Source organism: Meles meles, chromosome 4 (assembly GCF_922984935.1).
Source record: "Meles meles chromosome 4, mMelMel3.1 paternal haplotype, whole genome shotgun sequence".
In the NCBI taxonomy this organism is placed as follows: domain Eukaryota; kingdom Metazoa; phylum Chordata; class Mammalia; order Carnivora; family Mustelidae; genus Meles; species Meles meles.
Window position 1 is genome coordinate 163,728,547 of NC_060069.1, and position 25,726 is coordinate 163,754,272.

At 63.7% G+C, this 25,726-nt stretch overlaps 1 protein-coding gene across 6 annotated transcripts in view; it reads left to right on the forward strand.

The window, feature by feature from the left end:
• COL18A1 (collagen type XVIII alpha 1 chain) overlaps positions 1-25,726 on the forward strand; it is a 79,803-nt gene that overhangs the window by 19,101 nt on the left and 34,976 nt on the right. Inside the window, exons 1-2 of one of the 6 annotated variants that reach the window (XM_046003777.1) lie at positions 14,591-15,267; positions 17,201-17,206. The exons of 1 other annotated variant lie outside the window; for it this stretch is intronic. In XM_046003777.1, the coding sequence (XP_045859733.1) occupies positions 14,619-15,267; positions 17,201-17,206 (655 nt within the window). In that variant the 5' untranslated portion in view covers positions 14,591-14,618. Of the gene's footprint in view, positions 1-14,582; positions 16,058-17,200; positions 17,207-25,726 lie in introns of those variants that run through there. 4 more of the 6 variants (XM_046003776.1, XM_046003775.1, XM_046003778.1 and 1 more) reach the window with 4 other exon arrangements.

Consider the following 25,726-nt stretch of genomic DNA (forward strand, 5'->3'; position numbering starts at 1 on the left):
AGAGACAGACGGTCAGCTCGTTCTTACCAACGGGTTGTTCAAGTGCAGGTGGTTTGAGGTGTGTCCCAGGGACAGGCTGGCTGTGGCGGGAGAGAGGAGGGCTGTGCCACATCCCTGCCGGGGGCCCGGGGTCAGCCCCGTCTCCTGTGCATGATCAGCTCATCTCCAGTCTCTCCCTCGGGTGGTGCTGGAGCTGCTCTGGACTGGGTCGACCCTGGGGCCTTTGAACAGCCCATTCTGGAGTCTGTTGCCGTTGTTCACGTTACAGACAGGCCGCAGTTCGAGAAGAGCTTGGAGACCCTCATCAGGGGAGGGGAGGACATTGAGGAGGGGGTGTCCGGCCCGTGTGGTGTTCCGGAGGGACATGGGCAATGGGTGTGTCTCTGGAGTGCCCCTGCCCCTCCTGTTGGGCACAAGCTGGGGCGGGAGCTCGTGCACACCCGCGGTGGAGGGCCACGAGCCGGCCGGCTGGCAGGTGCGCGTCTCCGGAAGTCGGGCGGAGCAGCAGGGAAGCGGTGCACACGGCTCCTCGGTGGCCCTGTGTTCAAGGGTTGGGGACTACTTGCCACCAGGGAGCCCCCCTGCAGGTTTGGCAGCAACCCCTCCCCACATGCCTAGACCGGCCGATTGGGTCCGTGGCCGTGTGGTCGGGCTGGGAGCGAGGCCCCACTGTTGGACCCGCACCCAGAGTTCAGTTCATGGGGCCGCGTGGGAAGGCTGGCCCCTCTCTGGTGAGTGCGGGGGCTGGGGCGCTCCCCGTCCCGGCAGACGGAGCGTCGGTGTGGACCTGAGTGCCAGGCAGGGTGCACGGGTGAGGCCCACAGCTGTGCCCCTGACTGCCGCATCGCAGGGGGCTGCAGGCAGGAACGGGCTGGACGGGTTTGGGAGGGACCTCTGGTGAGTGTTTGGGGTGCCGGTGAGTCCGAGGGGTAGGCAGGGTCTGGAGTTAGGAACAGGGAGCAGGGAGTGTGAGCTTGTGTGTCCGGGGCTGACGCTACTGCGGAGGCTCCCGGGGGTGAGGGGGTCCGTTCTGGCTCAGGGCCGAGCACCGTGGGGGCTCAGTGGGTCCCCTGGGGCCCCCAGTGAGAGGCAGGCCGAGAACCCTGTTCTTCTCCCAGGGGACACTCTCCAACTCCAGGACAGCTGGGACCTTTGCCGAGAAAGATCTTCAAAGGGAATTCACCCAAAATTCTGCTCAGCGAAGGGTCAGCTTGGCTGCTGATCCTGGCCTCACCCTCCCCGTGCCGTGTGTGTGGCCGCATCTCAGAGCCACGCGGTGGGGATGGGCCCGGGGAGGCCAGCAGGGGTGCGGGGTATGGGGTCTGGGGCATGAAGGGGGTGTAAGCCCAGCGCCCGTCTTCAGATGAATCTGTGCGGATCGCATCTCTTGTGACTTGGAAAGCTTCATGGAACATCCATTTCCAGCTTCATCCGGAAGGAGGGGCCTTGAACCAGCCAACAAGGGGGCCGCGGTTGGACGCTGGCTGGGCTGAAACCAGGGATGGAGGCCGCTGTCCGGGCTGCAGACGGGAAGGGGGTTGGAACTGGAGGCACCCCTGCCCCGGAGCTCCCGGTCGGCGGGAGGTGCTGTCCACTCCGGGCTTCGGGCTCGTTCCGACGCTGACTCCCGGAGGTGGGGAGCCTGTCACCATGTGCCCGCCCTCCGTCGGCCCTGGACCTCCCGCTGGCCCGCGGGTGGGGGTCTCCGCCTGCTTGGGACCGCGGGACGCCCGGCCCAGCCTAGCTCCGCGGTGACGTGGCTGCAGGGGCTGCAGGGGTGTTGTTATTCTCGTGGAAGAGCGTTCGTGTCTTGATGGCCCCAGCAGGTGTCCGAGCAGCTGGCCGACAGCAGACGCCCCCGCGTGACCGGGACCGCTGACCCAGCTCTCCCGAGAACCCGCCGGCCTCCGTGTCCGCGTGCGGGGGCGGGGGGGGCACAAAGCCACCGTGTGGGGCGCTGAGACGCACGCTCCTGCGTCTGTCCGTCCGCGTGTCCCGCATCTGTCCGTCCGCGTGTCCTGCCCTTGCCTGTGCAGCTCGTGGCCCCAGCCCTGTGCGTGCACGTCGGAAAGCCCGCTGCGAACTGCTGGGCCGCCGCCGCCTGAGGACCGCACTCGGTCCCCTTTGTCTAGCTGCCCGGTGTCCCCTTTGCCTGCCCCAGAGATCATGGCTCTCCGTGAGCACAGCTGAGGACGCCCATGAGCCGGGCTGGGCCGGGCGCTCTGGGGGGTCTCTGTGGACTCGCGCTCACCAGGAAGGAAGGCGGCGTGGGTCCCCAGCATGCCCCTGGGGCCGATGCCACCACAGCTCACCCCAGGCGTTGAGGGGAGACGAGGGCACGTCCTGCGGGCCTCTAACGCATCGACGGCGAGGGCGCCCTTGTGACCTGTCAGGAACTACCTGTGGGCCCCGTGGACAAAGCTCATGGCCGGTTCGGCCTCCAGGACACGGATGGGCCTGGGGGAGTCTGTCCTGCTGGTGGGAGGCCAGGCAGCGCCATAGCCGAGACACCGCACGTGGCAGCTGGGGGCACTTGTCAAGACAGACGGACGGACAGGGCTGGCCGCCGGGGAGGAAGTTTGGGGGCTTGGCCCCAGCTGTGCCCCTACCTGGACGCCTCACGCTGACCCAGGAAAGGCCTGACCTGCCCCTTCGAACCACATATCCGTGACCCTGGAGGGCGAGGCCAAGGCTCTCTCCTCCCTGCTGGGAGCCGGCGCATGGGGACCCCTCCCTGGAGCGCACCGAGAGGACACAGGCCTATGGGGGACCAGGACCATATCGGATAGGAAAAAACCAAGAAAGGGACAGTACCTGTTTAGGAACGTTTATAACAATTTGGTGTCACTGAGACGTCTTTACCGTATTTTATAAAAGTCTTTGCCAGCGCGGACTGGAGAGAAGAGAGAAGCACGTGTGCGAAGGTGTGCAAAGGTCCAGACGTTGTAAAGGAAACTGATCACGTCCGGCTGCTGTTTCGGGGACTCTCCAGGGGCCTCGTGTGGGGGCCGCCAGCAACCGACCCTCTGAAGACAGCGGCACCAGCCGAGTCCGGACGCGGGAGTGCAGGGACCGGACGGGTGGAGACAAGTGTCTGCAGCACGGGGGACGGCGCGCCTGCCGCTGCTACCAGGAGCCCCGGGAGGGCGGGCCCAGGAGGAGGAGGCCCCTCGGAGCACCCGGACGTGCCCACGAAACAGGAGAGGCTTCCCGCTCCCCGCCGTTGGGGTGGCAGTGGGAGGGGGTGGCCTCTGCGCGGCTGGGGCAGGGGGACCCTGCCTGCGTTCTCGGAAGTACTGAAGTTCCTAAATTCTAGGATCTTCGTTTCTTTGACCTGGTGCTCCCACTTTCGGAAATCTGTGCTCCGCCAACCAAGGCTCCCCCCGGCAGGACATCGGTCCGGCGTCATTCAGAGCAGCCAAACCGGACGAGACCCGCGGGGCAGCAGGGCTGCGTGAGCGAGCGTGGACCGCCGGGCGGGGTCAGCTCCTCCCCCACCGCACACGCACCAGCTGTGCTGGGGAGCCCCGGGGCAGGCGGGCCCGGGCATGCGGGGAGCACCACTGGACTCCGTTAAGGGCAGCTCCTCTGTGCCCGTGGGTAGAGGAAGGTCAGTGGTGAGGTGAGGTAGCTTTCAGCTCCCAGGCCTGTCTCGGACGCTACGGCATTTGCTTCCACAACGTAAGGGATCCCGCGGCCCGTACCCAGTGCAGGCTCCCGAGACGGAGGAGCCCAGGTCTGTGCGGTCTGTGGCTCCCCCTGCCGGACAGTGCGGTTGGCCAGCCTGCCGTGGGCGGGGCCAGGTCCTCAGGCCCAGGGCGGGTCCCGTGTAGAAGGATCCCAGCGTGGACGCTGGGGCGGTTTCCAGCCAGTGCAGGAACAGGGCCTGGTGTCCTCCAGGGGCTGGCGCTCTGGGCGGTTCGGGGTGCTTCGAGCCTGTGGGTTTGGGATAAGGAGGGCAGCACTGCCTGGGGGGCTGCTGGAAGGATCCTCCGGCCCTGGGTGCGGGCCTGCACGGTGGCCCCAGTCCGGTAGACACCCCAGGCTGGGGACCACGGCCAGCCCCCCCGCCCCGTGCCATCGAATGCCCCTTCATCCTCTATGCCCTTGGATGCGTTTCCCTTCCGTCACCCCACCTGGTTTATCAGCGGGACAGAAGCAGTTTTCTCGTTCTCGGGTGGGAGGGGCTGGCAGAAGGGGGACCCGGCAGAGCCCGGTGTGTCCAGAGTGTGCGGTGGGAGTGGGAGCGAGAGCGCCCCTGCGTGCGCCCCATGGGGGTCGCCGTGAAACAAGTCCCCTTCCCAGGGGCACGGGGACCGGTCCTCCTTCATGGAGGGAGCCCCCTTTCCTGCGGGTCCCTCCACCTCGGGGGACACTGTCACCAGCAGACAGGGCTCCGGAGGCAGGCGCTGGCGGGACACGGGGAGAGCACTGGGCCCGGCAAGGGGACCCGGCTGCACGCTCCACCTGGCGGTGGGCAGCAGGAGGCCAGCATCTGGGGACACACTGCCATATTTTGGTCCCGTGCCCGCTGCAGGCAGGTTCCTCCGCGTGGCCCACGTGGGATTCTTTTTCCTTTGTCTTTCAAGTCACCTGAGTAAGGACGGGAAACAAATACACATAAGGGATGGAAACGGCCGCAGACCCGGGAGGTGAACTCAGCATGGGGGCGTGCGGAGGGCAGACACCCACCTGGGGTCAGGATGCGGAGGCCGCGGCGGTATTTGTAGGTTAAAAACCAAAGACACGGCCTGGGCATCTGCTCGTTCCCACATCTGCCCGGGGCGGGGGACACACCTGCCACTCTGCGTCCCTGTTCCCACCTCTAGAATCAGCGGGGACGGGAGAGCCTGTGCTGGGGTCGCACCGAGGTCGCGGGGGCATCTGTGACCCTCGGGTTGACCCGCATTCTCCGGAAGTTTTCCCAAGGAGCAAACGGGACTCACTGCAGCCTGAGTCTGTGGGTCCGGGGCCTGCGTCCCCCCTGCTTTCCTGCGGCCCCGGAGCAGGGCCAGGACCCGGCAGCCGAGGCCAGAGCAGGCACAGGGCACATTGTGCTGACTCCCAGGGGGCGGCCGCGGCCCGGCCAAGGCCACAGGCTGCTTCTGGCCAAGGTCCACGTGGGACAGTCAGGGTCCTGTGGCAGTGGTGACAGGAGCCTCCTCCCCGCTTTGTCCGGGGCCTGGGCACGGCGTCCAATTCTCCTGCGCCACACTGTCCTGGAGGCCAGCGGGAGGCCAGAACAGCACCGAGGGCTCCGTGGGCTGTGACGGGAAGGGAGACGCATGCACGGGCCAGCTGTGGCTTCCTGCCTTGGCTGGTGTGGCGCGAGCCTGGAGCATGCTAGGGCTCGGGGGTGACTTGCTGCCCCTGCGTCCCCCCGTGTCCGGGGCAGAAACACCCGTCAGGTGCTGCTCGAACACCGCCACGCCCCGTGTGTTCCTCTCTGCGGCACGGCTGTTTCTGGGCCTTTGCTGTGCTTCTGGAGCTCAGGGCAGACCCCCGACTGTGTCCCCGTCCCGCCTGCCCATGTCGGCGTGACGCCCCGGCCAAGCACGGGGCCCAGGATCACGGGTGGGGCCTGGGGGGTGTGGGTGGATTTGCGGTGCTCAACCCCTCACCCCAGTCAGACGGGGGCGAGGCCATCACGGATCGGGCCGAACAGGTCAGCCACTTCCCTGTCCCCTCCCCATGGGAACCAGGTCTCGTGAGCCTGCCTCCAGCTTTCCGTGAAGCGTCCGGTTAATGAGCAACCCGCCAGACCCTTAAAATCCAGTCGGACTGTTTGCGGCACTTTTTGCCCCCACAGCCCCTGCCTTGAGGTGCCGAGACACCCCCACCCCTCCCGCCCCTCCCCGGCCAGGGCACCAGGTGTCCCTTGGGGTCCTGGGAGGTCCGGGGCCGGGCGCTGTGCTGTGCCCGTATTTGGGGCTCTAGGGGTGAGTCACGTGTCTCCATGCTGCGGAGGACGCCAGGCCCCGGGAGGCTTCGGTGAAAACACTAGTCAAAGATTAATTTCCTGGGTCGGGAGCCTTTCTGTGAAACGCCGCCGTGTGGCCCCATTCCCAGAAACACACTTCAGCAGCCGGCGTGCGGGGACTCTGGTCTCGGTAAATAACCTGCGAGATGGGCCTCGTGCTGGCGTTGGTGCTGGTCAGACCCCCGACTCCCGGAGCAGGGACTGCCCGTCCGCAGGCGGGCGGAGGCTGCCCGTCCCCGTCCTGGCCTCTGGGCTAGTATCAGCCCACGAGAGTTTGGTGTCCCTTTGTGGGGAACAGGCTTGCGTAGTCTTCCCTCTGTCCCATGGCGGTCTCCTGTGTGCCCTTAATGCACAGGGTGGTGGTTGTGTGTGGGGCCCCTGCCGGGAGGGTCCCCACCTGCCGGCCGCCCGCCGGGGTTTCTGATCGTCAAGTGCACATGCTAGGGACAGCTTGGAAGTCTTGCGTTCACCAGGACGTGGACCGTGATTCCTGTCCGCCCCATCAGCACGAGCGGCCTTGCCTGGCGGCCACGGGCACACAGAGCCGACAGGAGCGTGGCTCTGCAGGTGTGAGGGCGTCGAGGATGAGCCGGGGACTGGGGCGCAGACGGCCGGCCGGAGCCGCCCTTCACTGGAAGCAAAGCCCCCTCGGGTCTCGAAAGAGGCCAGGAGCGAACCTGGAAACCCTCTAGTGGCAAAAGGGACCTGGCTCCATCCACGTCCCTGGTTTCAAAACGTGGGAAATGCATCCCAGGGCCCCAGTGGAGGTTCATCGATGACGGAAGGACTGTCGTTAAACGTATGGGGAGACCAGCCTCCCCGGCCGACACAGACCACAGGGCATCTGACTGGAGACGCGTGGTTTCCAGACGCGACGTGAACTCCGTTCCTCCTCCAGACACGTTCGTTCCGGTGTACTTGACACCGCGCAGCCCACTGACGACTACTGTGCCGGTCCCCACCGTCATCAGGGTTGCCCAGAGCGACTGTCACCGTGGGAGGAAGCCCGTCACCCCGGCCGCGAGCAACCGCGCCCCTGTGTTGGCAGGCGTCTGTGTTCCGGGCGGGGTCAGTGGAATGTGCCCCCCTCGCTCGGCTGTCCCGAGGCCTGTCGAGGTGGCAGGTGTCACAGCTCTGCTCCTTCTCAGGGCCGGGCGACACTCGTGGCTGGGATGGGGTGGTTTCCACCTCTGACCGTCAGGGACCGTGCCGCTGTAAAAGCTGGCCTGCACGACCCGGGGCGGCCCATGCTTTCATTTCTCTTGGGTCCGTTTCCCGAGTGGCTCTTTAGACACGGGTAGCTCCATGTCTCATGATTTCAGGACCTGCCAGCCTCTTCCTCGGGGCCTGCCCTGTTCACCCTCCCGCCAGCGGCCAGCGAGCTCAGACTCGGCCCCCAGCCCCCGCTGCTTCCGCTCTGCCTTTGACGCCACTGTCCTGGCGGGTGTGGCCGGGCTCGGCTCCTCCCTGACCATGCGTGCTACGGAGCCTCCCTGTGCGTGCCCGCGGCTGTGAGGACGTCTTCCTCAGAGAAATGTCCGTTCAGGTCTCCGCCAACGTTTTAATTGGATGACGTGTCTGTCACTGGGTTGTGGCCAGTCTTTCCAGCATCCGGACACCAGTCCCTTGGTCGTTACGTGATTCCCAGTATTTCCTTCCATTCTATGGGCTTTTTCCTTTCTTGATGGTGTCCTTTGAGGCACGAACGTTTTAAAGGTTGATTTAATCCAATTTCTTATTTTCCCTTGTTGCCTAGGTTTTCGGCCTCGGATCTGAGACTCCTGGTGAAATCCAAGGTCACGGGGACTTACTCCTGCTTTCCTCTACGCATTTTGTCAGCTCTTACGTTTAGGCTTCTGATCCATTTGAAGTTAATTCTTGTAGCCGGTGTGAGGGAGGGGTCCTCTCCGCTCTTGCCCGCGGACGCCCACTTGGTCCAGCTCTGTTTGTTGAAATGCTGTTCTCACCCTGGGTGGTCTTGGCCAGCCTCGGGCCGGCTCCGCATGGCCTCGCTTGCTGTGGTGAGATTTGGGTCCTCCGCTCTGTTTGCTCCGCTGCGACGTTCGGACCCGATGGTGAACAGGTATGTCAACCACTTGGATAGCTGAGAGGGAACGGGCCGATTCCTAGAAAGACACAAGCTCGTGAGACTTAATGAGAAGTAGACAATTCAAATAGGTTAAAGGAGATCGATTTAATAATCCAAAAAGTACCCGTATGAAGGAAAGCCCCGCTTTGCAGCCCGATTCTGTCAAACAGTTGAAGAGTTAAGACCAGATGTTCAGAAACTCTTTTAAAAAATAAAAAGGGAGAAACAGTTCCTAGCTGACTTTGTGAGGACAGCACTACCCGAGCCCCAAAGCCGAGCGCAGACGTCGCGAGAAAGCCAGCCACGGTCCGGCACCTGTGCTAAGTGTGGACACAGACACCCAAGGAGCAGCAAACGAGCCCAGCGGTGAAGAAAGCCGCCGTTCAGCACCGCCTGCGGGCTCTGCCTCAGACTCGCAAGGCTGGTTTGACGTCTGTGATGCCGCGATTCCTGCGGAATAAAGAATGAAATGATGAGGTCCTCTCAGTAAGACCCAGAAAAGGCATTTGATGAAATTCAACACGCTCTTGCGATAAAAACTGGAGAAATCAGGAGTGGAAGGGAGCTTCCTGAGCCGTGTAAAAGGCATCTGCCAGAACTCACGCTGACGTCCTGGCTGCCGGGGGAGGCCGCACATGTCCCCCATGACCGCGCGTGAGACGGGTGCCCCCCACCACTTCCACTCAACGCTGTGCTCTGTGCATACACCGCTCAGTCGTGGAGATGCACGAACCACGGCTGCAGCTAACAGGCAAGTTCATCAAGCTCCGGGATACATGATCGACGTGAAAATCAATAAGCTTCTGTGCGCTGGCAACGAATGATCCAAAAATGAAATCAAGTAAAAAAATCCATGTACAAATCACGAAAGAGTCAAGTACTTAGGAGTGAATTTAACAGGAGTGCGGAACTCGTGCTCTGGAAGCTGGAAGCCGCGTCGAGGGTCGTGAAGATCCGTGTGGAGAAACGCACAGTGTTCGCGAACCAGAAGACTCCCAGGGGTCGGACGGCAGCACACCGAGCCCCCCAGCCGGGGGCCCCCACACACCCCGGAACCAGCAGGCGGAGGCTGACCCTCAGACAGAACTTCCAGGCACCAGCAGGACCCAGACGACCTTGGAAAGGAGCAAAGCGGGAGGCACCCTCGGGTCTCAGAGGAGTGTCCAGACTGTGAGCGGACACACTTGTGCTCGTGGGGTCCTCCGGAGGAGGAACGAGCTTTGAATCACGATGTGGAGGGAGAGAGGGGCTGTGAGGACACACCTGGGTCATTTCCCGGGTCATTTCCCCGAAGTCCCCAGCCGAACCCCCAGCTGAACCCCCAGAAGGCACCCGAGACAGAGGCGGGAAAGAGATCTCTATTGCATTTCAAACGCACAGAAAGGAGGGAAGGCGAGGGCTGGGCTCAGTCACACACCCCTGCTCCGGGCTTTGCCGGCTGCTACTGCGCACGCTTCCAGCTCTCCCCGTCCGCGTCCCGTGCACGGACACACGTGTGCACATGCAGGAGCGTCCTTGTGCGTCACACACGCCACAGCCGTGTGCACTCACCCCACACGCACGCACATACAGGCTTCTTGGTTAAGGGGAGCAGCGGCCTCCTGACCGCTGCCCGGGCGCTTCGTGGGCCTCTCCCAAAGCGAGGGCCTCCCGGCGGCATCGGTCCATTCTCAGACGTACTCCCGGGTCCCGTGCTATCCTCTGCGGAGCCGGCGGCCCTGGAAGGTCAAGGCTGCACCCAGGGCCTGGCCCCTCTGCCTCCTCGCTCCGACCCCCTCCCGCCTTCTGTGCTCCGATGTGGACGTCTGTGGGGAGTCTGGCCGGCTGTCCCGGGACATGCGCCCACTCTGACGTCCCCAGCCGCCTTCCCGCGTTTGGAGTCAGGCTTCGGCGAGTGCCCTCCAGGGGCCTTCCCTCCAGAGGCGGGAGGTGGCGGGTGGTGTGGCCGCTGCAGCCGGGCTGAGCTGACCTGGCAGGTCCTCCCCGTGACCCTGACGCCCGGTGAACTTGCTCTCTGACCGCATCTCACGTCCACAGGCCATTCTTCCCGGCAGTCGGCCTGCACTGGTCAAGGTCGCTTCCAGGGCGGACGCGGGGGCTGGGATGGAGGGACCCCGCCGGGACGCCCAGGCTCCCCTGTTGGTTTCTTTCACCCTCGGGCCAGCGGTGTGCTGGGCGGGGCTTGGTGCTCCTTTAGGCGCCGACACAGTTCTCTGGGGCTTCGTGGCACGGCAGAGGGATTGGGTTTGCCAGCGGGGGTGGTTCTTCCCGCCCCGTGGGCTGTGGAAATGCTGGGCTGTGTCCGCCACGTCCCATGGGGCTGTGAACCTGGGGGCCTCTGCTGTCTGCAAACCAGGGAGGGCAGGTGCCTGTGGGCCTCAACCTGGACCCGGGCTGCCCGGCCGCCTCCTGTCCCTTCGTGTGGACGGCAGCCCCGGGGCGGGGCCGTGGCTGGGAGACGTCAGTGGCCCGGGCTGGGGGGCCCGCCTGGAGCTCGCGGTCAGCCCCTCGCCAGCGGCAGAGCCTTCAGGGGGCCCGTCAGGAGCTGCGTCTCTGTCCTCGTGCTCCAAGAGTCAGCCGGGCCATGGAGTCCGGGCAGCGCTCGGAGGGGTGGCTACAAACCGGCTGCACCGTAGAGAGATGAAGCCGCGTTTCCGTAGTGTAGTGGTTATCACGTTCGCCTCACACCATAGAGAGATGCAAAGTTGTGTTTCCATTTCGAAAGAGCTGGAAATGCGTCCACAGTGCAGAGACCTTTCCTGGATGCGTGTGTGGCCCCCGGGAGCGTGTCCCCAGCACTGGGAGCTTGGGGGCTCCTCGGGGGCTTGGGGACACGCACCAGGCCGGCCCTGCGCAGTTCCGTGGTCCCCGAGGGGGAACAGGAATGACGACCCCAGGGCTTCCTGAGCCGGCACGGGCTCGGGGACCATCTGAGGGGCAGCCCTGCGGTGGGCCGTGGGGGTCGGAGGGCGCGCGGCGGGTTTCTGACAGGTGAGCGCCCTGCAAGCCGGACAGGCGGCATCACCTTCCGTGCCTCCGAGGGCCGTTTCTCGCGGCTCACGTGTGGGTGTTTGCTCCTTCAGAAATGAAAATAAAAGACCACATCAGTCAGGAATCCGAAACAGGCGGCCCAGCAGGACGGGACAAGCCCCGGGCGGGTGGCAGGGGCGCGTCTGGCCACCCGGGCTGCTCGTGGAGGGAAGGGCAGGGCGGGCAGCATGCTCTGGGCTTCTGGGGGTGGCAGGAGGGCAGGAAACGCCGCTGTGACGGCCGTGGGCGTGCCGGGGTGGGGGTCGGGTTGGTGTCCCTGCGCACCCACACCTCCGGGTCTGTCCCGGTGCCTCCCACCGGCCTTCTGGCCCTTTACCCCGGGGGCTGCTCTGCACAAAGGGCGCTGCTGCCTTGGGGGGCTTCTTCCCGCCACAGTGACCTGAGCGCTGAGCCATCCCTGGGGGGTTCCTCTCCTTTGTCTCTCGGGGGCACGGAGCTGCTCAGAGGGGGTTGCGTTTCCCTGTAGACGCTCCGTTCTCAGTCCCAGGGAAACCCAGGTTGGGACACTTTCTGGGGAGCAACTTGGGTCGTGGCACCAGCAGGAGACCCGCGTGTCCGGCCGCCTGCCTCAGGACCGGCGCCTCAGTGACAGCGGGCGCTGGGGGCTGGCGGCTGCGGGCGGGGAGCTCTGCGCTCACAGATCCCGAGTCCTGACTCAGCATCACCACCCCGGGGGCCAAGCCCTGTTCCCCGAGGCTCAGGCTGGAGCTGTCCGAGAAGTCAAGGGACTTCCTGGCGTGGCTCTGATGTGGCGTTCCGTTGGGGGCCCTGCCGTGGCCGCAGAGTCTGGGGTCCGTGGCCTGGACCCGGCACCGATTAGCGGGGCGGTTTGCGTGAACCACAAAGAGTGACTTCTGGGCTGGGGGCCTCGGAGAACAAAGTGCTTTCAGAAATTTAGCACCTGACCCAGTAAGTTGTTTTTTTTTTTTTTTTAGATTTTATTTATTTATTTGACAGAGAGAAAGATCACAAGTAGGCAGAGAGGCAGGCAGAGAGAGAGGAGGAAGCAGGCTCCCCGATGAGCAGAGAGCCCGATGCGGGGCTCGATCCCAGGACCCTGGTTTCGTGACCTAAGTCGAAGGCAGAGGCTTTAACCCGCTGAGCCACCAGGCGCCCTGACCCAGTAATTTTTAAATGGATGTCCCCGGCTTCTCTGTCCCCATGGGTGACCTGGGGTGATTTTCCAGGCCCTGACTCCTGTGGCACGAGCCAGACAGGACCCTTTACATGGAGCTCAGGTAGGAGCCTCGGGATCCAGACCCTCAGTGTGTGTCCCCCAGGCGCTGGGCCGGGAAGGGGCCTGTGGCCGCCCCAGCTGGGGGAGCCGGCGAGGGGAAGCTGATCGTCACCACGGTGCTTTCCGAGAGCCGTTGTCTGGGTGTGACTGGGCAGGTGCGTGTGTGGGGACGTACAACACGTGAGCTTGCCTGTGAAATTGCCCGAGTGTGCGTTGTGTGGCTGTGAATTGTGCGAGCATGTGCGCACACGTGAGTGCATGTGAGTGAGCGTGCGTGTGCATGGGGACGTGTGTGCGCGTGAGTGCGTGCGGAGGAGGCTCGCGGGGCAGCCGCTGGTGAGCTGCTCGCTGGAGGGAGCGGAGACATGGGGGTGCCACGCCGGTGAAGTTGACCGCGGGAGTCTCTAGCAGCGCTTCAGGGTGACGGACAGTGGCCTCTGGCAGGTGGCGGGGAGGGCTGGGTGTGGAGCGGGAGGGTATGGGTGGGGCAAGCAGGGTGAAGGGGGGCCTGCTGGGCTGCGGCGTGGGGATCAGTGTGGAAGCAGCTGCCGGCCCTCTGGGTGCAGCCTGGGTCCCTGTTCTGCCCGGAGGCGAGCTGAGCCAGTGGCCACAGGGCCGGCCCCACCGGCGAGTGGGCCCAGGGCCACCCGGAGAGACAAGGGAGCCACCTTCCAATGGACGTGCCCAGGTGCGCGGGAGAAGGGAGAGGCCTTTGGAATTTTTGTCCCGAGATTTTCTGGAGACACTCGGCATAAAATCACATTAGTGGATTTTCAAGCAAAGAGACGACTCTCTGCACGTTTCTCGGAATTCTGAGCATTGTGGGGATTAACACTGGGAACACGGCCTCGCCGAGACAGATGTTTGCATATGGAAGGCCCCACTTTGCAGAGGGGACACAGTGTTCCTCTTCCCTGAAATCCGAGTTCTGACCCGGACAGCCAGGCCCTGCCCTTTGGACGGTAGCTGACTGATTGCATGTCCGGTGCCCTGCGCTGGGGACAGCTGGGGACACGTCCTAGAGGCTACGTGGCTGAACCCAGTCCCGGGGGGAGGGTGGGCTGAGAGCCCCGCCAGAGCCTAAGGAAGACGGGGTGTTGAGGGGACGTGGGAGCCGGAGTAGAATGTGATGGTGAAGGCAGTGTGTGTGCTGGCGAGAGTGGGTGTGAGTGTGCGTGGGCGAGCCAGGGTGTCTCTGTGAGTGCGCCGATGCCTTCTGGCTCTGCCTCCTCTGGGGTCTCTGCTGTGAGCCAGGCAGCCTCCTGAGCCAGCTGGCGGCTGTGCCCCGCACGATTCATAGGGTCAAGGCAGAGCGCTGGGCCGGTGCTGGGCCGGAGGCTGCCGGGGTTCCTCATGTGGACAGGGAAGCCCGCCGCACCTGCACCCCTGTGGCCCGGGGACTGTCTCGGGAAGAGGCCCAGCACCCAGCCCCCATGCAGGCGCCCAGGAGAGGCAGAGCCCCTGCTCTACACAGGGTCTGGGCGAGGTACGGGGAGACCCATGTCTGCCTGGGACGTGCCTCTGCCCATTGCACTGCCAGTGCTCACCAGCCCCGTGACCGCTGCTGCCTGCTGGACACCGCCGCCGTGGCCTCTGTCCCTGGGGCTGCCCTGGGGTTCGCTTGGAAGCCCTCAGGACAGGACAGTGCAGAGCAGGGCGCGGCTGGTGCCCAGCCAGTGGCTCGGGCCAGATGGAGATGGGGTGTCCCGAGGGCTCTGGGGTCTGAGCGGGTGAGAGCTTGGCCTGGGGCGTGCATGGACGACCCGCCCTCTGGGTCTTCGGCTGGTGAAGGTCTCAGAGGCAACGCTTGTTCCCCAAGAACTGGAAAGCTGAGCATGTTTTAAAGTTCCGGTTTGGCCACAGACTGGTGGCCCCGGGCCAGGCCCTCCCGGCAGTTGCAGGGTCTCCCAGCGCACGTGGGCCGGGCTGTCCAGCGGTTCCCAGCCCTGCCTGGTCCCAGCAGACCCCCTCCCAGGGCCAGGTCCCGGAGGCAGCGCGGGGTCTGCGGAGGGAGGGGGGCCGTGCGCGGGAGCAGGGACCCTTTCCCTCTGGCTGCCGCAAAGACCTGGGAAAAGTCGCCCCAGGGCCTGTCACCTTGATCTAGAGCCTTTCCCCTCTGGCCCCAGCGCGGAGGTGGGGGGAGAGCCTCCCCACAGCAGGAGCCAGGGAGGGGCGCGCCTGTGGGCGGGGAGGGCGGAGCCAGCTGGCCCCGCCCCCGGCGCGCGACTCCGCCCGCGGCTCCTCCGGGGCGCACAGCACAGATGGCTCCTCACCCCTGCGGCCGCGGCCCGCTGCTGCTGCTGCCGCTGCTGCTGCTCACCCACCGCCCCGCCGCCCAGGCTAACCTGCTGAGCTTCAACTGGCTGTGGTCCACTAGGACCGACGGGCCCCTGGCCGAACTGGTCTCCGCGCCCCCGCGGAGCCCCCATGTGCAGCCTGGGGAGGACACCACCACGCACGTGGCCCCCCAGCATGGCCCCTCGGAGCAGGGGAGAGCCCCTGCCAGCCCTGTGCTCCCCGTGGAGAGGCTGGAGACCGGCCAGGGCAGGGCCTCCACCACACCCGCCGCCTCCACCGCGGGCCCGGACATGAGAGAGGAGAACATCGCCGGCGTGGGAGCCAAGATCCTACATGTGGCTCAGGGCATCCGGAGCTTTGTCCAGCTGTGGGATGACACCACGACCCCCGCGGGCTCCCCCGCGCCAGGGACGCCGGCCCCTGTGACCCCCACAGCCCCCCTCACGCTGGCTGGGCCCTCCAGCACCCCCCAAGAGAACGGCACGGCCCTTTGGCTGGGCAGTATGGCCCCGAGCTCTCCGGACACCCCAAGGATGGAGGCCGGCACCCCGCCAGGGCCCACCCAGCTGCCTCCCTTCCCGGGCAGGCCCTCGCTGCCGCCGCCGTCGCCAGGTAGAGCTTCTCTGTCCTCCGCGCCGGGTGGGGCCCCTCCCTGGGGGAGCTGGCCATCCCGGGGGCAACCCTGGGATCCGGACAGTGGAGGACTCCGGCCCGTGGCAGCCCGTCCCAGCCAGCGGCACCGACTCCCTGACATCCGCAAGCGCTCGCCACATCTGCTTGCCCTGGTGACGGGTCCCCCGGGCACCCTCGCTGCTCCCTCGGCTCTCTCTGGCCCCCCCACGCTGGTGGCTCGGATCCCGCGCTCGGCCATGACTGCGGACAGGGGTGCTTGGGCTCCTCACGGGGCTGACTCTGTGGGGCTGGGTCTTGCCGGCGTCTCCACGCTGCTGGGGGCGGCCCCGCGGACCCCCACCGGGCAGCCCGTGCCCGGGGCTGCGGGCCGCTGCCTGCCGCTGCCTCCCTTCCTGCGGGTCTGCGGCCGCCTGGGCATCGGGCGCTCGTGGCTGCCCAACCACCTGCACCACGGGAGCAGTGAGGAGGTGCAGGCCGCCGCCCGGGCCTGGGGGGGCCTCCTGCAGACGCACTGCCACCGCTTCCTCGCCTGGTTCTTCTGCCTGCTGCTGGCCCCGCCCTGCGCCGCCCGCCCGCTGCCCGCGCCCCCGCCCTGCCGCCAGTTCTGCGAGGCCCTGGAGGATGCGTGCTGGAGCCACCTGGACGGGGGCGGGCTGCCGGTCCCCTGCGCCTCGCTCCCGGCCCGGGAGGACGGCTACTGCGTGTTCATCGGGCCGGGCGCAGGTAACCGGCCGGCTCTCTTCCCTGCCCTGTCCCTCTGGCCCGCCAGGTGAGCTCAGCCGGGCTGCAGGGAACCCGGCACGGAGGCCCCCGCCCCGTGCACGATGCGAGCGGGAGGCAGAGGGGCTGAGATGCTGCCTTAGCAGGGGAAGGGCTGAGCTCCGGAGGGGGGAGAGGGCTTGCGACCCTGGCTCCGTGCACGACAGGCACCAGCTCCCAGCGGCGGCCCTGCCTGAGCACCGCGGCGTGTCCGGTCCTCCCCACGGCTCCGGGATAGCCCCTGACACCCGCAGTCTGGAGCGGACACTGAGGCACGCAGCGGTGATCTGCCTGAGGGAGTCAGGATTCCAGCCAAATTCCGGCCCCTCCTCGGGGCCGTTGTGGCCCAGCCTGCATGGCTGGGGAGTGCAGGGCCCGATGCGGGAGGGAGAGAACTTGTTCAGAAGGTCACGGGGTCACCGCAGGCGGTAAGTCTGCCAGGGTCACAGAGCTGTCCCAGCCGGCATCTGTGGCCTCTCCCCAGCCACAACTGTGCCCCCGTCGCCACGTGGTGGGCAGAGGGCAGGGCGAGGCCGTAGCCCAAGAGAAGCCCTGCCAGCTGCCTCCACATCTCCGGGAGGGCCTCTGAGCGGTGTAGATGCTCCCGATCGCCCTCAACACCTCGGCCCCACTGCAGGGGTCTGTGTGTTCTGCTTCCGTCCTGGGGCTCGCTGGGCTCTGGAGTTGGGCTGGTGAGGGTCGACCCCAAGGTGAGGCCCTGGGGGACGTGTGTGGTGAGTTCCTGGCCCCTGTGCCCAGCTCCACCGAGGAAGGGCGCGGGGGGTCGGAGGAAGGGCTCCAGCGGCCGCAGACAGGTGAGCCGGGCGGGGGGGCTGAGCCCCGAGTTACCAGGAGGTCACACGGCAGAGCAGCCACAGCAGCAGCTCTGGGAGACCCGGTGGGTGCTGAGCGGAGAGGCCCGGGGCTGCCTGAGAGCCAAGGCCCAGGGGAGGCGGGGGCGCACCCGGGGCTGCTGGTGGGGGCTCAACGTCCCCACGTGTGGTGAGGCCTCGGTGAGCTGTTTGCTCCCACAGGCGCTCAGCGCCCAGAACACCGGATGCCGGGCTGGCGTGGTCTCCTCGAGGGTCTGTGCCGTGGCCGTGGCCGTGAGCCGCTGAGGCACAGCCCACCTCCTCTGCCCCGGGGGCAGGAGCGCCAGGCCTGCCCATGTGTCTTGCCTGCGTCCGGCCTGTGCACACGTGGGTCCTGCTGCTGGGTCCAGCGGCCGCCTCGGTCTGGGTCTTGGCCACGCTGGGTGCGGACTGGGAGCTAGGGGGAGGCGGTGCTCACGTGGCCCGGGCAGGGAGGCGTGGGGCGGGGACCGTCTCTGAGCGCAGCTGCCTTGCTTAGCCGAGTGGCCTGACAGGGACTTCTGCCGGACATCTGCACACGTTGGCAGGGCCCCCGGGCGGTCAGGGCGTCCGTGTTCCCGGCAGAGCCCTGGGGGACTCCTCAGGCAGTGTTCACTGCCCACGCCCCCTCAGGCCACAGGTGGGGGCCAGGAATTTATCAGCGTGAGGGTCCCTCGTGGGTGTGGCCTGGCTGGGGAGGGTCCCCGGGGGAGCCAGGGCTTGGGCTGGGAACATCATCCCTCCTCTGGCCGCCCAGCAGGGGATGTCCCCACTGCCAGGCCCCTGGGCCTTTCCGTCCCCACCTGATGGGGACAGGCAGGGCAGGGGGAAGGCCCTGATCAGGGACCCCCAGCCCCTCCTCCCCGTGGCTGGCTGGTCTCCGGTGATAAGTGCAAGGAACAGCGCTGAGTGAGGGCCCCGGGCTACGGGGGAGTCGGGGGGCTTTGGGTGGGGGGAGTGTGGACGGGGTGAGGTGCTCTGTAGGGAAGGAGGCCCAGGCGGTCGTTCCTAGGACCCAACCAGAGCCGCCCACAGCGGCTTCCTCCTGAGGCCGCGCTGTTTCAGTCCTTTCCATCAAGTGTGTCCTGCGTGGGGGCCCCAGGCTCCAGGGCAGAGATGGCCCCCACCCCCTTCGCCCTGGGGCAGGGGTGTGTGGACGGGTCACCTGGTAAGGCCGCAGCTCTGTCCAGCCTGCTGGACGTGCCCTTCCTTACCTGCTTCCCTCCTGTCCCCACGGAGAGAGTGGGCGGGGGAGGGACACATGCCAGCCCTAGGCAGGGGACCGGGCAGCCACTGGTTGGAGCCCAGGAGGCGGCTGAGAGGAGAGAGAGCTGTTGGGGGAGCCCCTGTGCCGTGGCTGGAGTCGGCCGTGTGTCAGCTGTGGGGGACCTGGTGCCGTGTCTGTCTACGTCCCTCAGGCCTCTACACGGGAGGGTCAGCCAGCGGGGCGACTGCCCGGGGAAGGAGGCACCGAGTAGGGCATCGCTGCAGGGCCGTGACGGGCAGCCTGGGCTTTGCTCTCTGTGCACATTTCCTGACGTCCCTGGGAATGACGGCGAAGACAGGTCCTGTTCTGAGCCTGGAAGCAGGTGTTGTTCTTGTCTGCAGGGGAGAAACCGAGGTCTGGTGGGAATAAAGCTGTGTGCGTGCCTCATGGCTAGCAAGAGCGAGCCGGAAGGTGGACGTGGGCCGTCTAGCCCCAGGACTGGGCGTAAGCTCCCCACGGACGCCTGGCAGGCAGAGCCCCGGGCCCCAGGGCGCCAGCCAGGGGGTCTCGTCACTGCTAGGATTCTAAGGCGGCACCGTCTTCCGGGGAGGGTGCCCAGCCCGTCTGTCACAGACCCACCAAGGGTGCAGGCTTCCCGGCTGCTGGGCTTCCAACCCTGCCTGTCGTGACCCGTGAACTCAGCAGCGGCAGACGTAACTGCTGCGGTCACTTGAGGCTTCCCGCTGACTCTGACGTGAGAACGTAGGACCACCTTCCCGGAAGATACCTAGGCTTGCCGCCCACCCCTTGGCAACCTAGAAGTTGTGGTTTGAGGACCCCGGCTGAGCTGTCCCACAGGCCCGGCAGTGGCTGCGGCTTTCCTGCTGGGATGTCGGGTGCACCGAGCAATGGACGGGCTTGTCTGCAGGTAAGGAGGCACGTGGCGCTCGGGATGGGGCTTCCTGGACTGCCCGCCCCGTGGGCATCGGGGTCACCATTGTCTCTGACGGTTTTTCCTTCCTGCTGAGGAAGGCTGACGTGGGACATCGTGCAGACAGGAGCTCACCTGCGGCCTCCCTGCGGAGGAGCGGGATGTGATGGTGGCTGCCGCCCGGCCCGTGCGGTGGCGGTCGGACTCTCCAGTGGGGTCGCCTCCCTGACCACGTCCTTCCCCTTGGTGAAGGACTGTCCGTCCTGCCACACGGAAGTCATTTTTGACTGCTTTCCTGCTCACTTGAGAAATCAAGTCTTAAACTACCGTTTACTATTATGACGTGTGAGACGCCCGTCTGCCTGCTTCCATCCCCTTATCCACCACCCACCCGTCCGTTAATCCGCCCACCCAACCACAGATGCACCCAGCCACCCCTCCATGCGTCGACCCCAGATCCATCCATTCCGCCACTATCGATGCATCTTTCCAACCGTCCAACCGTCCACCCACCCACACACCCACCCACCCATCCACCCGTCCACCCACCCACCCACCCACCCATCTCTCCGCCCATCTGGATATTGGATCAGGTTTAGCATTTTAGAGTGGGACTGTCACATGTAATATGCAGTTTGTTTTTGTCCTGAGACGTGTCGGAGAGAACTGCAAACCCGGTGGCGGGGCAGAAGCTCAGCTTTGTGCTCATGAGGATCATGTGTGTCCGTGACTCCTGTGTAGGACCGTGTTTGTGATCGGTTCCCCTCCTGGCATCTGGCCCAGCCTCTCCCCCACTGCCATGCTGGCTTCCCTCTAAGTTCTCTTCTGATCTTCTGATTCTCGGAAGACTCAGCAGCCACTCCTTCTCCTGGGGTGGTGCACTCAGAGAGGCTGGCCTTGTGACTGGGAGGGCTGTGCTGTGGGTCCTGCTTCGTCCCCTCCAAGCACCATGGCCAGTGTTGCGGGGGCCCCAACTTGCCACCGAGGTGTGTGAAACTGCTCAGGGACCCCTGCCTCCGTGCACGGGTGCTCTGCCAGCTATCTGCGTAGCCCCACTTGGAAGGAGCGGGTTCTGCAGACTTGAGGCCCCAGTCCTGCGGAGGAGAGCGTGTGCAGAAAAGTCAGTGCTCAGAGTGAGCCTTCCTTTCCCCGAACCACAAATTCTGCCCCTGGCGGGGCTGCCTTTGCCTGCCACTCCCACCCCTTAGGACCAGTCTGCCGCATCATCTCGTGCTCCGTTGCTTCTCTCCTGGGTTACGTTTTATCCCAGAAATAGCTCATGAACACATAGATGTTGAGATTGGAGCCATGCAAGAGAGGGCTAAGCACAACTTCCAAGCCCCTCTCGCTGCTGGAACGGGGCATCTTTCCTGTGCACGCTTGCCTTTTTTGTAAATGTGTGTGAGTTTCCTGTGGTTGCTGTAACAAATGGGCACAAACTTCGTAGCTTAAAATAATGCAGACGTGTAACCTTACAATTCTCGAGGTCAGAGGTCCGAAAACCGTCTCACTGGGCTAAAATTAAGGTGCCTGTCCGCAAGGCTGTGTTCCTTCTGGGGCTGCAGGGAAGAGTGTCCCCGGCCACTTCCAGCTCCTGGGGGCTGCCACGTGCCCCATTTTGAAGGATGTATGCCGTTAGATTCCGTTCACCTCCGCATCTGGGGCTAGAACATTGATTGCATCTGCAGAGTACCATTTGCACGTTCCAGACGCTGCGGAACCGACGTGTTGGGCCGCGCCCCTGCGTGCCATGGTGTGCGTGTGCCTGCGCGCGCCCTCAAGTACGCATACTCTCGAGACTTTTTTGCGTACGTGGGCTCACTGTGTACCCAAAGTCCCTCTTTTCTATGGCGACAGTTCTCAGAAATGTCCCGTGTCGCTGCGGGAGATGCTCTCGTTCTCTCGTGCTTCTGGTTTGTCCCCCGCGGACACAGGCTTTCGGGAGTTTCCTGCTTCTTGTGCCGTCGTGGCTGCACTCGTCCTCTCGACCTGTTTGCCCTGCCCCTGCTGGCCCTGATGTGGGCTCCGGGTGACTGGACATGACCCTGGGCTCGGGGGTTCACAACCTTCTGCAGAGGTCATTGATGTCCTTTAGCACTTTCTGTCCAAATCATCAGAAACAGTTCACTCAGGCTTTGACGGTCGAGCTGAACAGGCAGACGGTATGGATGGCTTAGTGCATCAGGGTTGGACAGTTAGCCCTCCCCCGAGGGGTTATTTTAGAGAGAAAGAGCATGCGCCTGTGTGTGGGTGGAGCGGTCGGGGGAGGGAGAGAATCCTCTAGCTGACTCCGTGCCAGGCACAGAGCCCGATGCGGAGCTCGATCCCAGGACCCTGAGATGGTGACCTGAGCTGAAACCAAGAACGGGACACTCAACCGGCTGAGGCCCCCAGGTGCCCCTAGATGTTTCCTCTCAATATATTTTCTTCTCTGATACCAACTTTGGGTTTTCCACTCACTCCGGACATTTTTTACTTTGTGGTTGTGACTCTGTGTAAAGAGGCGACAGGTGCTGAGCTTTCGTGCCTGCATGTCTGTCTCCCTGGGGTGCTACACTCCAGTCTGGCAGGAAAGTGGGAGGAGACAGTGTCTCATGGTCTCCAGCACGAATGAGGACCTTCTCCGCACACACGTGTGTGTGCACAAGAATGTGGGCTGCTGATACCTCAGTGGATTGTCAAAAACCGTCGCCCGCTTGTCCCACTTGCCCCCTCCCCACACAGGCACAGCCTCCCCCACTGTCCAAATCCCGCACCCAAGTCGTGCGTCTGTTCCCATGAGTGAGCCCACATGGACATGTCGTCACCCCCAGAGTCTGTCGTTCGCGGGAGGGTCCCTCTCGGGGCGGGCGTTCTATGCATTGGGACGGCTGCGTAGGGACAGGCATCCACCGCTGCGGGGTCTTACAGAATCCTCTGCCCTCCCCGTCTGCCGTGCTCCACCCATGCATCCCTCCTCCCCCTGCCCCGCAACATGGCCTGTCACCGTCTCTGCTGCTGTGCCTTCACCAGAGAGTCCTGTCGCTGGGATCACCCGGGCCGCAGCCTGCTCAGACCGGCTCCTGTCACTCTGACACACACTCACCGTCCCTCCAATGTCCCCTCATGGCGGGATGGCTCATGTCCTCTTCGCGCCGAACACCCTCCCACGGGCTGGAGGGACGGTTCCCGTGTCCGTCCACCCGCTGAAGGGCCCCGGGTGGCTTCCAGGGTTGGCAGTTACGCACGGAGCGGCTGCCGCCCGCGTGTGCGGGTTTCCGTGGGGACGTGTCTTCCCGTCCGCCGTGGGGGGACCTCAGGGAGCGCGATCGCCGGGTCGGATGGGAAGAGCAGGTTCCGTCTTGGGAGAAACCACCGAACCGCCTTCCAAGGTGGCGGCACCACGTGCTTTCCCGCAGCCGTGACCGAGCTCCGGGCGCTCCCGTCCTCGCCAGACCGCGGCCGCTCTCGGAGGTGTGCAGCGGCGGCGTCGCTGTTTGTCATTTCCCCGGTGACCTGGGACGTGGAGTGGCTTTTCTGGTTGGCCATCTGTGTCTGCTCTGCTCCGGTCTTTGGTTGTTTGTTTCATTGTTGAGTTTTCAGAGCTCTTTATATATTACAGATAACTGTCCTTTATCGGAGGTGTCGTTGGCTTCCTCCCAGGCTGTGGCTTGTCTCCTCACTCTCCTGACACGGTCTTTCTCAGAACACAAGGTTGACGCGTTAACAACGTCCGGCTCACTCGTCCTCTCTTTCTCGGATTGTGCCTTTGGTGCTGTGTGTAGAAAGTCACCCCCTCTGCAGGGTCCCCCGGGATTTCTCCTGTGTTGTCTTCTCAAAGTGTGATCGTTTCGCATTCTGCGTTGAGTCTGCGATCCATTGTGAGTGAATCGTCAGGAGCGTGAGGTCTGTGTCTAGAGTCACTTTTTGCGTGTGGACGTGCCGTTCCGGCCCCGCTTGTTGAAGACCCGGATGGCCTCGCGCCTTGGACAGTGTGTGTGTGGCTGTGTTTCTGGGCCCTCTGTACTGTCCCATTGCTCTCGTCGTCTGTTCCTTCTCCAGTACCACAGTGTCTTGGTCACTGTCGCTCGTGGTGACTCCTGAAGTCGGGGGTGTCGGTCCTCAACGTGGTTCTTCTCCAACTTTGTGTTGGCTCTTCTGGGTCTTTGCCTGTCACATAAGCTTCAGAATCAGTTCATCAGTATCCACAGAAGAACTTGGTGGGATTTTGACTGGGGCTGCCCTGGATCTACAGACCAAGGTGGGAATGACTGACATTTTGACAACACTGAGTCTTTCTATCCATGAATATGGGCCATCCCTGCATTGTTTAGTTCTTTGATTTATTTCAGCAGAGTTTTGTAGTTTTCCTCATATAGATGTTGTACATGTATTTGTTATACCTACGTAATTCGTTTGTGGGAATGTTAATATAAATGGTATTACCTTTTTAATTTCAAATTCCACTTGCTTATTACTGGTGTATAGGAAAGTGATTGACTTTTGTATATGAACCTTGTATCCTACTACCTTGCTATAATCGCTTATTGGCTCCAGGAGGGTTATTTTTTGCTTGTTTTCTTTTTGTCAGTTCTTTTGGGTTTGCTGCAGAGTCAGTCATGTCATCTACAGACATTTTTATCTTTTCCTTCCCAGTCTGTGTGTTTTATTTCCTATTCTTGCCTCATTGCCATAGCAAGAACCTGCAGCACGATGTTGCAAAGGGGTGGTGAGAGACACCTGATCTTAGTGTGAAGGCTTCGGGTTTCTCACCACAAAGTGTGATATGAGCTGTGGGGCTGCTTTGCAGATATTCTTCATGCAGCGGAGGAAATTCTGTTTTATTCTTCGTTTACTGAGAGTTTTTACCATGCACGAGTGTTGGATTTTATCACATGCTTTTTCTTCATCTACTGGTACGATTCTGTGATTCTTTCCGGCTGGAGTTGGTGAGGTGGACCAAAGTCATTGATCTTGAGTGTTGAGCTAGCCTTACGTACTTAGGGCAATTCCCCTTGGGCATGGCTGGCTGTTTGCCGAAAGAGAAACTGTCTTCAACTAGGCAAGTGCCCTGATTCCTTTTTTTTTTTTTTAATTTTAAAAAATATTTTATTTATTTATTTGACAGACAGAGATCACAAGTAGGCAGAGAGGCAGGCAGAGAGAGAGAGGGAAGCAGGCTCCCCGCTGAGCAGAGAGTCCCGTGTGGGGCTCGATCCCAGGACCCTGAGACCATGGCCAGAGCAGAAGGCAGAGGCTTAACCCACTGAGCCACCCAGGCGCCCCAGGTCCCCTGATTCCTTAATCTAGGTGAGTGTGGACCAACCAGAGGGGCTCCCGCTTGCCCGACATGTCACCCACTGTGTTCCCACAAAGGTGTTCTTCTAAACTCTCCGAGCACGGCATGGGCATTTGCTTCTTGGAGGCATCTTGGTTTCCTGCCCACCACAGCTGGGCCCGGGCCTTTGGAGCAGCAGCTTCCAGAAGGTCTGTGGGGAGGTGACCCCATCCTCCACTCACAGGGCCAGGAACTGGAGAAGGGACCCATGACTTTAGGGCTGTGGCATATCACGGCTGACTGCCAGTGGGAACCATGAGGAATTTCATGGAGAGGAAGGAGCTGACCGGGCATCGCTGGGGTCCCTGGGCCTGGCTTGGCCGCTGCTGTGGTCGTCAGCCCAGGACATCAGCGGATCTTGCTCTCAGTTAATCCGGGAGGCTTCCAGCTGCCTGGGAGGAGGGGCAGTGGCGGGCGCATCTGTCTTTAACATTGGAGACGGCTGAGTCAGGACAACAGGGCCACTGACCTGGAGTCTGGTGAGAGTCTGGCTTCCTGATCTTAGAGAATCTCCCCGACTGCACGCTGAGGCCCCGTGAATGGCGAGACGAGGGGACGGTCCCAGCAGCTGCCATCTGGGCGGATAGCAGTGTCTGTCCTCGAGCTTCAAGTAGCCACCATCTCCCCGGAGCCTGCGGTCTTCCTGCAAGGCGCCCCTGCTCCCCAGCACCGAGGCCAGACTGCCGTTCCGACGAGACTGCGGTCTGCGCTGCGCTTGGCCGTGCCCGACTTCCCGTCTGCTGGAGGGTCTCACCTGCCGGGGACGGGGAGGCCCGACGGGCCAGTGGTGCTGCCCATGGCGGGAGGTCAGGGCCATGCCGGGCCGAAATGCCCAGCACGGTCCCACGTGGACCGCCCCTGGGGGGTACCCAAGGGCTTGTCCTCATGCAGTGGCTTCTGTCTTGCTTCTGGTTTCTCTAACAGAGAACTGTGGTTCTCTAACAGCCCTTTGCAAGACAGGACTTGCCTTAAGAAGTTGGGATTTGGCCTTGCCTCCCTCGGCTCTGACCCGGCCCGCTGCTCGGGGCCAGACGGCAGGTGCCCAGCACACACCCCGCACACAAGTTCCCACTCACTGCCACATTCAGTCACGTTCACTCACAGGGTCACGGGCGCACCCACCGCCTTGCTCAGGACGCCCACTGGCCCAACCCTTTCCCGGACAAGCGTCCCCGCCCAACCTCGTGCAGTTCTCGCCTTGGAGACTGACCACACCCGGGCTGCACGTGGGGTCCTGAGAGAAAAGCCTTTGGGTTGGGGCCTTTGGCGGGACTGTGGCCTGACGTCCCGGCGGCAGCCGGTAAAGCGTGCGTACGGGAAATCCCTGAAGTGTGGGTCTGTCCTTGAGCTGCTCTTTGCCCCCACGGCCCTCC